General features: G+C 29.5%; 1 protein-coding gene across 1 annotated transcript; it reads right to left on the bottom strand.

Annotated features, from left to right (window-relative positions):
• Window positions 1-1,672: 1,672 nt before the first annotated feature.
• LOC136206727 (NAC domain-containing protein 54) lies at window positions 1,673-8,847 on the bottom strand. The gene is made up of 4 exons (XM_065997869.1): window positions 8,593-8,847; window positions 7,364-7,635; window positions 4,761-5,081; window positions 1,673-2,245 (listed from the first exon to the last, which is right to left on the bottom strand). The coding sequence occupies exons 1-4, from the start codon at window positions 8,747-8,749 to the stop codon at window positions 2,021-2,023; spliced, it is 975 nt and encodes a 324-aa protein (XP_065853941.1). The 5' UTR covers window positions 8,750-8,847; the 3' UTR covers window positions 1,673-2,020.
• Between the last annotated feature and the right edge of the window lie 2,988 nt (window positions 8,848-11,835).

The raw sequence follows: 11,835 nt of genomic DNA, 5'->3' as shown, positions 1-11,835 counted from the left end.
CTCCATCGTTACTGTTTTATACTATATATAGATATGCAGAGAATTAGATAGATTTTAGGGATTAATTTAAATTCTGTAGAACTCTTAGATATAATACGGATAAAATAATCTTTTTATAAATAAATATAATAATATAACTAAAGTTAATATATTATATTTTTTATTATATTTTTTATCAGTAAAAAATGAAGAAGTGACACCTCAGCTCCATCGTTACTGTTTTATATAGAATATAGATATGTAGAGAATTAAAGGGATTTTAGGGATTAATTTAAATTATGTAGAACTTTTAGATATAGATATGCAGGGAATTAGAGATATTTTAGGGATTAATTTAAATTATATATAACTTTTAGATATAGATATGCAGAAAATTAGAGAGATTTTAGGGATTAATTTAAATTATGTAGATCTCTTAGATATAGTACAGATAAAATAATCTTTTTATAAATAAATATAATAATATAACTAAAGTTAATATATTATATTTTATATTATATTTTTTATCAGTAAAAAAGGAGGAAGTGACACCTCAGCTCCATCGTTACTGTTTTATATTATATATAGATTTAAATTATATATAACTTTTAGATATAGATATGCAGAAAATTAGAGAGATTTTATGGATTAATTTAAATTATGTAGATCTCTTAGATATAGTACAGATAAAATAATCTTTTATAAATAAATATAATAATATAACTAAAGTTAATATATTATATTTTATATTATATTTTTTATCAGTAAAAAAGGAGGAAGTGACACCTCAGCTCCATCGTTACTGTTTTATATTATATATAGATATGCAGAAAATTAGAGAGATTTTAGGGACTAATTTAAATTATGTAGAACTTTTAGATATAGATATGCAGAGAATTAGAGAGATTTTAGGGATTAATTTAAATTATGTAGAACGTTTAGATATAGATATGCAGAGAATTAGAGAGATTTTAGGGATTAATTTAAATTCTGTAGAACGCTTAGATATAGTACGGATAAAATAATATTTTTATAAATAAATATAATAATATAACTAAAGTTAATATATTATATTTTTTATTATATTTTTTATCAGTAAAAAAGGAGGAAGTGACACCTCAGCTCCGTCGTTACTGTTTTATATTATATATAGATATGCAGAGAATTGGAGAGATTTTAGGGACTAATTTAAATTATGTAGAACTTTTAGATATAGATATGCAGAGAATTAGAGATATTTTAGGGATTAATTTAAATTATGTATAACTTTTAGATATAGATATGCAGAGAATTAGAGAGATTTTAGGGATTAATTTAAATTATGTAGATCTCTTAGATATAGTACAGATAAAATAATCTTTTTACAAATAAATATAATAATATAACTAAAGTTAATATATTATATTTTTTATCAGTAAAAAAGGAGAAAGTGACACGTCAGCTCCACCGTTACTGTTTTATATTATATATAAATTGCATGAATGTAACTGAAAAATAAAGTCCTTGAATTCCAAAGAAATAATACATTGCGACAATATAATATTATCAAACTCTTATGCAATTTGGACTTCTCCACCTTGTGCAAACAAATAAAGAAATAACAACAAAAATATATATCATAAAAAAAAATGAAGGCATTCCTTAGCCTATCACATATATGTATTTTTGTTGGATTTGGCAAAATAATCCCCTCTATAAATTTGGTTATTATGCCCGATCCGATCCTATCCGAACCAATCCAACCCAGTCCAATCCAATGCATTAACTAATTCTACCTTTGTATCATCAAATAAATCCCAAGTTAATAGTGTATAAAACATAAACTTAAATTTCTTTTTTTTTTCTTTTTTCTTTTTTATCACTTGTTAGTATAAATCCTTTAGCGACGGAACTAGTATCCTAAATCTGGGAGTGCAATTACATAATGTCCAAAACTCTCTTACAAGACAGAAAAGTTCACTTAAAACCACATTTTTCAGAATGGATTCTGGTGGCCGGGGATGCAACGAACCCTGTGCACCTCCCGCATCCGCGAGTTTACTCAGTCGTGCATGGAAAGGGCAACATTGGAATTGTAATCTTGAGAAGAACATAAAGAGAAAATCTCTTCTAATGTGCCATTCATGCAATCCTTGTATGTCATGTACTCATCCATGATTTCAGGCTTTGTTGATTCTGCTATGTTTATTTGTGGAAAGTCTTCTAATTCTAATGGTGGATATGGTAGTTGATATTGCATGCTTGAGTGGCTGGGAATCTGCATATCCTGTAATATTTTACACACGTAATACTGTTAATTTCTGACACGAAAATATGATTTATAGAAATAACACGTTTAACATGATCATCATTTTTATTACATTTATATTATATGTAATCAGGTGGAATATACATATAATATAACACGATTTATACCCTTAATACACGTAAGTTTTGAGCATATATGAGTAGTTAACTAAAAAAACATAAATACTCTTATTTTGATAGGTCTTGTTGGATAATCTTGACCATTCAATTCGGAACGAAGGATTAAAATTTAAATTTGAAAATTTGAGAAGTGATCACATATTTATCATATAACTAAGGTTAAGGGTTAATTATAAGTAATTGCTCTATGGTTACACGGATTTGCAGATGAGTACATGTGGTATTTTTCTTTACAAATCCAATCATGTAGTTTGCAAAATTTAACCGATAAACGACCTCAAAATGAAAATTTTCAAGAATTAAAGTTATTTAGTATCCTATTTACTATGAAACCATATTTTTAATTTTTCAAAATTATCATTTTTGGAGTTTTCTCTCTCTAAACATTAACTTTCTCTCTCATAAAAAAAACACCTAAATGACATCAAACCTAAAAAAGTTAAGAATTAAAGTTGCTTAAAATATCATCTAACTCTTGAAATTTTTCATTCTAAGGTCATTATTGGCCAAATTCTGACAAAGTGAACGCAAATGCAAAACTTTGCAAACCACATAGTTGACTTTGCAAAATTTTATAAGCCATAGGATTGTGTTTGCGAAAAAATACCACAAATACCCATCTGTAAATTGACGAAACCATAGGACATTTATATGTAATTAACTCTGTAACTAAACCTCTACAAATTTAATGGAAGTATTCTACTTATTCACCTACCTTTTATGGAAGTAATATACTTATAGATATTTAGAAGATAAAAGTTTGTAACAGCATTTCATTTAATACTATATCATCATTCATCTATTATTTATATAAAAAAAATCCATTTAAATTTTTTTGCTAACTATTAAGTGTAAGATTGTAAAAAAATGTTAAGCGCTAATCGGACGGATAAGGCATTTGTGGATTAATGGAATTTGTATTTTTATATTTTTTTTATATAAATACAATTAAAATGTATATTATACTATCTAAAAAAAATAATATAAAATAATTTAATATAGAAAAACGTGTATATTTGTAAACTATATCCTTAAAAACGTATATCCTTAAAAATGTATAAAAAAACATTTCAACAACAATATCATTAAAATATATGAAATAAGTAAAAAATAAATATCTATAAGTAATATAATTAACTGAAAATGCTTAAATTTTTCAACAATATCATATGAAAACAAGTAGAAAATGAAAATAAGTTATAATGTTCAAAACTTAAAAATAATAGTGAATTTTTTTTACTAAAGTTATTGAACATTGATGAAGTGAATTGAGTAATTCTTGAAATTGAAAAAAAAAGGCCTTTGTTGCATCATTTTAATGGCATAGGCATGCTATAAAAGAGGGGGGAATTTAAAAAGAAAAAAGAAAGAAAATGATTGGAAAAATACATTGGAAAATGTGAGATTTTGTGGAATAGTAGACCCAATTGAGGAAAATCAGGAAGAAAGATATTTGAACTTTGAATGTAGTTTTAATTTTAGTCAGTCAAAAAGAACTTATTGAAGATAGTGAACAGATTTTTGGAACTTCAACCTTTAAAAAAAGATCAAAAAGTATTTGTTTAATGCCCTTTTATTATTGGCTCTTCTATTTTTAATATTTATTGCATAAAATTACCATTAATTTTTGTAATTTATTTTAATAAAATACATTTAATTAAGGTGTGAACATGAAGCTTTTAGTGATAAAGAAAGAAAGAAAGAACAATTTGCTGGAAAAATGTAAAGTAAATGATCAAAATCATGTAACACAAAAGACATTATTATTATATGAATCTTTGTATGGCCCATTTTAATATCACCTTTACACATAATTAATTTCACTAATCAAATCTTAATTTTTTTTACTTAAGATAAAAAGAAGAGAAAATGGTTCGGTACGAGTTAAATCTGTCGTACGAAACGGTTCAATTTTATTCTCCTAGTAAAAAAAATCAGCTCAATTTTGACCTTATGATAGAAAATTGAGTTCATTTTTACCATTTTTAAGTAAATACTTATGGAAATTAGTAAAAAAAATCCTTTACAAAGGTTAAATTTAACTAACATTAAAATTAAATTTAACCCTTATTCCAAAACAAAAGCAAAACCATAATCTAGACCAACATTTTTTAATGTATAGTTTATAAAAAAATAGACTTAAAATAAAACCATTGTTCTCTAGAAAATAAATAAATAGGCAATGTGTATTTTAAGTCCCTCAATTTTCTAAAATTGTGTTGCTAATTAAGCACTTGAACTTTTATTTGTATATATTCAAATCAAGTAATATATAGTATAAGATCCCATAAAAAAATGACTCGATAAATCGAAAATGATTTATTCGAAAAGTTCAGAAACTTAATAATGCGTACCTGAAGAAGATTTGAGAAGTCCACATACATATTAGCAGAGCTATTAGCTTCATCAATGTTAATTACTGCTTCAATTGGTGTACTTTGTGTAACATCTGAAGAACACGTTTCCGACGGAAATTTCGAGTAATCGTTGTTGAAAATTTCATCTTCATTGTTACCTTTAGATGTTTCGACTCCACTTATATCGTCTGCCTGAAATTGTTCGTCGGAAACGCAGTTTTCTTCCTTGTTTACGTTAATCTTATCTTTGTTTTTCCCTTCTTTTGTTTTGGATATTTGCATTGTTTTCCTGAAAACTCTACACAATGCATATGAATCCTGCAATGGTAAAAAAAATATCAGAAATGTAGAATTAATACTAAGATGTATTTTAATATAGGGTAAATTACATTTATGACTTCTGAATTATAACATTATTTAACAATGTGACATATGTTGATATAAAAATGCTTGAATTTTGCAGTATTATAACATTAAAGCCTGAGTCTACAAAAATCCATTAAAAAATTAACGGAATGCTAATCTAAACAACTATCACCACATTATTTACTCTGGTCCTGTTTGGCAAATAGCTATCATCTTTTTGGTTAGCTGATTCGACTAGCTGATTGTGTAAACTTGTTTAGTAAAATTTAGCTGATTGTTAATAATTGTCTGTGTAAAATGATAAATAAGGACATGGTAAAATCTTTGTTTGAGGTTAGATAGTAATAAATAGGGGTAAAATGGTCATTCAAAAGAGATGGAGCAATAAGCTAATTGAAAAAACTCATAAAATTAGCTTTTTCAAAATTAACTGTGAGGGTGCCAGCATAGCTGGAAAGTTCGCCGCTTACCATTCTTCGCTAACCAATCTTTAATAAATAAAAAGTTCTTTCAAACCTTTTTACACCAAACACCACTACTAGAGGCTAGTCAAAACCTCTAAAGTAACTCAAACCTCTAATTTGACTCCAAAAAGCTCTTTATCAAACAGGGTCTCTCTCTTTTCTATCCGTGTCACTATAGATAGTGGTCAAATACCCATTTTACCCTCACGAGGTTACAATAAGTATTTGACCTTAATTTAGAGCGATAGGGTAAATTTGTTCAAGTCATTAAATCGTTAATTTTTTAACGGAATCTCATTGATATTGACTTTAATGTTATATCAAAGATTTTTATGTCGAAAAATGAAATTTAGGAGGTCGTATGACTGTTTAGCGTTGTAATTTTCGGGGTCATAAATGTAATTTACCCTAAAATTAGAATATAAAAAAGGCAAGGTAAGAAAGGAGGAAAACAAAATGAAAAAAGAAGAACAGATTAAAGATAGAAGTAAGTACAATATATTTTAAAGTATGTCTTTCATCATTTGATGGTGATAAGTTTTTATTTATTCTTTATTAAAGATGTAAAAGAAAGATCTAAAAATGACAACTATAAATTCATAATAAGAATATTATGGGAAAAAGAAGCATAAATCATCATGCTTTTCTTATACTCAATTTAAAGTCAGTCTTCCAACTCTATTTAAAACGTATTATGTTATATTATAATGTATTTTCTAAACTGGTCCTAATCATTTCCTAGTCAGAGCAAAGTTTGATCTTATATTATATAGTATTATTTACGTTATATAATATGATTACTGTTACATTTTCCGTTTGATTATCACTGATTTTATGCAGAAAAAAATGAAAAGAACGTAAATAATAATAATAAATAAGTAAATAAAGTTATCTGTAATCTATTATTATTAGTTCATTATTTCTAGGGTTTGGGTTGGCTGTTTTTCTTTATGTCAGCAAGCTGACAGTCTTTCTGACAGATTCAGACCAAATCTAAATTAAATATATTAAACCCTAAATTTTGTGTGATTTAAGGTTTAATCTATAGATTCCAAATAAGAAAAAAAAAACCTAATGGATCTAATGTAATGCAAATAAACTTAAATCCTTGCTAATTATATATAAACCAATAGGATATGGTACAAAATAGGCCTATCATTCTTTTTTGGAGAAAGCATCAATTTAGAGGATGCGCGTATAAAATAATTTGCCAAATTTAGGCCTCGATAACGAAACATGACACGTCATTATATTATTCTGGTAAGCTCTATCAATTTTACATGGAGAGAGATATCAGAACTTAACGGAGTAAGTTGAATGACGTGTCATATTTTGTTATCAATATCTAAATTGATACTATTTTTTAAACGTTAAACCTATATTAGTGTTATTTTGTACTCAGAACTTAAATTGGTACTTTTTAAAAACCATAAACTGATTTTGGTACCTTATCTTTAAAACAATTGAACTAGTATAGTTCAAGAATAGTTTTTATTATTATTTGTAAGATATCAACTTCTTAATTACCACTTGGACCAATGCAAATAAACCCGAAAAGAAAAATCGAAGAACAAAATGTTAATAAATCATTTACATCAAGAGTTCAATCCGATATTTAAGTTCTAAGAATAGTTTTTATAATTATCTTTGATACACCTGAATGTTCATCTTACCATGTGTTGAATAATGAGATTGTCAGAATTCGAACTTTCAGTCACTTTAAGAGTCGCTGATACCAGTTAATTGAAATAAAAAGAAGATAGGGTTTACCTTCAAAGTAGAAGAAGCAGTTGCAGACAAAGATCTGTATTCATGCATAACCCAGTTGGTTCTAATGCCATGAGGAGCTCTACCTTTGTAATAAACTAAAGTTTTCTTCATTCCAACAGATCTTCTTTGAGAATTAACTGATCTATCTTTACCTGTTGCTTTCCAATATCCATCTCTTGTTGCTCTATTTGTTCTTGATCCATTTGGATACTTCTTGTCTCTTTGACTGTAAAAATACCACTCCATATCCTTGCTTGGCAAGAATGATTTTTCTGCATTTATTCAACAACAATTACACGTCGATGATTCCTAACACCACAACACATAATTATGACACGATAACTCATTTTAATAAATCTGTATATAAATATCAGTTGATCTGAGAGTTCTTATACTCAAGAAAGTTACATATTCATCATAATTATTAGAGAACTTTTACGATGGACTGGATACAATGGATTCAACCAATGAATAGAGAGAAGTATGTTACCTCATTGGAAAATGATTGGTGTAAATAAAGAAATATTCAACCAATGAATAGAGAAAAGTATGCTACCTCATTGGAAGATGATTGGTGTAAAGAAAGAAAGTGCATAATTGTCATGTTTCTACTCGTAAGGTCCAATGGATCGGGACTATAGTAGAATTTTTCCAAACATCAATTGAACAGATGAATTGGACTCAAAAATAACTTTTATTATTATTATCTCTTGCAGTTACCTATGAATATATCACAATTGTACAATTTTTTTCTTTATAACTATCATTTCACTTTCACTTGATTAGTGACTGATCAAACTCCCTTTTTCACTGATCGGGTGTATTGAACTCACTCTAGAATATCTAGATAGTGATAAGACGGGATGGGGTGTCTATTAGCATCCAACTTGAGAAAGATAATTTCATACTAGTCTCTATAAGATTTTTTATTGGTTAGATGTATTACTATAGAACTTCTCGATAAAGAGAAGGGAATGCACCCCCAGCTGTCGGAATCCATCTCACAGAAAGATGATTTCAGACGGGTTTCTTTCTGGTGCAATTACACCCGCAAACCCTCCTCTCTGACTCAGCCACTATTGAATTAGCTATATTGCACAGAAACTCTTCGTTACTGGTGTTTCCGTGTTTTTGTTTCTGTTTCTTTTCGGTTTCCACTAATTTTTCGTACAAGGCAGCTATTGAGAATTGAAGAAACAAGAAATATAAAAGAATGAAAAGTATGGTACCTGGTAAGTCCCAAGGCTCACATTTGTAGAGATCAACTTCTGGAATAATTTCAAGTTCAATTGTTCTTCCATTGATTTTTCTATCAAGATAATAAGCAACAAGCTCTTCATCTGTTGGATGGAACCTAAATCCAGGTGGAAGACTCATAGGAGCCATTAATTTCTAATACAAGATCTAGAGAGAGAAAGTAATAAAGATCTAGAGAGAGAAAGAGAGAGAGAGAGACAAATTTTGCAGAATCAAATGGAACAGAAGAAGAAGAAGAACATGGTAATCTGAACAATCTTGTACGACAACATAGAACTATATAACCCACTGTTCTAGGCAGATTGTAAAGTTTACCCCTTGATTTTGTTATTATTTCAAAAATGCCACTACTGCAAATTTCTAAGTGGCTTCTCAGTGGCATAATGGTAATAATGGAGAATAAGAGGGTGAAAGTGGAAAGGTAATAGCTTTAGTAGATTCTAAGTGTGAAAACCTAAGAGAGAAGGATAAGAAGCTTCTCTGCTTTTGTCTGCTCAGAAACTAACAAAAAACAGAGCCTCTTCTTAAAAAGGCTGTGTGGGCCCACTCAACCGCCCATACCCTACTACACGCAATACTATGCCTTTCTATTACTATTATTTTAATCTTCTCCTAATTAGTATTTGTATAATTAAGGAAAATTTCATCTTTAAACCCCTCATCTTTGTTTACTTTTATTAATGAGTCCCTAGTGTTTCAATTTGGCATGTTATGTTAAGCTCTCGATCATGAGAAATTCTATTATGGATCAAGACCAGTAGTAGTTATTTCACTCAGATGATGTCATATCATCTCAATTATTGATGCGATGTTATCTGAGTAGAGAGACTAGTAATAGTCCTTTCACTCAGATGATGTCACGTCATCTCAATTATTGATGTGGCGTTATCTGAATAGAGGAACAACTACTGGTTCTAAATCCACGATAAAATATTTCCTCAAATCATTATAATCGCACATATTAAACTATTGCTTGCCACATTTGTTTATTGTAAATATGTAATTCAATTAAAATAATGTTATGAACATTTTACATGTGTTTTAAATTGAAGTTTTTTACAATAGAAATGATGTCGAAATGAAATTTCTAGAATTTATGTATAGATATATAAGATAGAAATATTAAAAGTGTAAATTTTGAATGTATAAGAATAAATATTGTTGTGTTAATTGAGTTTTATGTTCAAAACTAACTTTTTTTGTCACCAATGTTAACGCGATATATAGTTATAATTGATTAAGATTTAATGTATTAGATTAACAGATCAACAATTTAAATAGATAAAAAATGAAAAATACCATAATAACGGTAAATTGCTATTAAGAAGGTGAAATCAGCTGAAACTAATTGAAAGCAACATGTAAGATCACCTGAAACTAGTTGAAATTAAGTAACTACCACTAACAACTTTTAACTTAATTGATTCTTTTTTAAAAGATCAGTCACCATGTCATCAATCCTCCCGAGTTTAGCAACCAATTACAATCGAGACAATCACCACTACACCTAGGCCAATCATTGATGTCATCATGAGCCAGTATATCTTTTACCTTTTTTTTTCAATACCTAGAATCATGTATAGATTATAGTCTTAAAATTTAGGCTATTGGTTAGCCTTAAAATTTTCTGAAATGATGAAAAAGGTAGCTAAATTTCACTTAGGGCACATCATCACTTGCTTAACTGTTAACCTATGTGAACTTGATGTGGATGAATGCCCTTTGCATGTTGCTTGTCGTATGCTACCTTTTGATTTACAATTGTTAAAAGCCATGAAGAAAATCCGAACCGAGGAAGGAGGGTCTGTTTCTTTTATCCCTGCAGGAGACTTACCCCCACACGAAGGACAGATTCTCAGGAAATTTGCGTCTTCAGCCACACCTCCTCCAGAACAGGGACAGACTTCAGCTCCCAACCAGCAACCTGATGGCCCAGCCGAGCAACTAGTCTCCTTGGCCGCCGTTGTTGGCACTATGGCAGAGACCATTCAAAAAATTTACCAGAACCAGGCAACCTACTTCAAGGAAGTTAGATTCACTCCTCCGCATCCCTTCGCCCCTTGATTCAGTTGTTTCTCTCCTCCACATGGCAGTTATTCTTATACTTTCTCCACTCCATTTTCATTGATGCCCTTAGTTCTTCACAGTTCTGTTTTACACATCGAGATGATGCATAATAGTGGGGGAGGGACAATTGAGTCTTACATGAAGGGTTTGCTAATTTTTAGGATCTTGCTCTTTGTTTTTGTCTTTTGCTGAGTCCTGTGAATCTTTTGTGCTCAACTTGTGCAGATTTCTGTTTCTTGACTAAGTATGAGGTGCCCACCAAATTTTGTTTATAATTATAATTTTGACTAAGTGTGAGGTGGGGACTCAAATGAATGTTCCCAAGCGTCATTATCGTCTTTAATCCACACTTGAAATTGTTGACAAACGAAGCTACTCTAGTACTTAGACCCGCTCGTTTTATGAAATTCACCACCTTTGATTCGAAAAGATCCGGGATGAGTAGATAACTCATCATGCTTTGTTTAATTGTTTAATAGATTATGAAGTCTTTCAACCCGAACTTGAAAAATGTTTTGAAATCTATACCACCATTTTTTACCCCAATTTATGGAAAGTTTTTGAGGCAAATTGCAAGAACAAAAACATTACGCTTTGTTCTATTTTTCTGAGTGTTGTCCAATTCTAGTTTGGAATTCTAGAACTTGCCATGTTATGCATTTCGAGACCACATCGATGAATCCAAGTACTAACCATGATAAGGGCAGTAGGTTTTCTTGTTTTCAGCCACCACAAATAAATTTTGAACCCTTAGTCTTGCTCAAGACTAACAAAAAATAACAGCACCAGCCCTTAGTCAGCCACATTTGAGCCTTTTCCCATTCTTGACACACCTTTGTTTGAGTCCCTTGGCCAGGGACATGCTAGCCATCAGAGTCTGTACATGCTTTTCATTTGTTCTATTGTTTATTTGTTGTTTCAAGCAATTTCCGCATTCGAATTACCCACGTTTACATGTGGTCGTGCTTCAAGGTGTCTTAATGGTCATTGGCTTGAAAAGTGGTAGCTTCCTTATTCTAGTTTGAAGTAGTATCTTCCAAAAAAAAAGAGTAATAACTATGAGTTGTTTGTAAATAATTGTGTCTTCATTTCAGAATGTTTGTAATTACTTTAAGTTTGTCTTAAACATTCATTCTGAAGTTTAAGAA

The sequence above is a fragment of the Euphorbia lathyris genome, chromosome 9 (genome assembly GCF_963576675.1).
Source record: "Euphorbia lathyris chromosome 9, ddEupLath1.1, whole genome shotgun sequence".
In the NCBI taxonomy this organism is placed as follows: domain Eukaryota; kingdom Viridiplantae; phylum Streptophyta; class Magnoliopsida; order Malpighiales; family Euphorbiaceae; genus Euphorbia; species Euphorbia lathyris.
The sequence above is the reverse complement of the archived record's forward strand: the minus strand, read 5'-3'. Positions and strand labels throughout refer to the sequence as shown.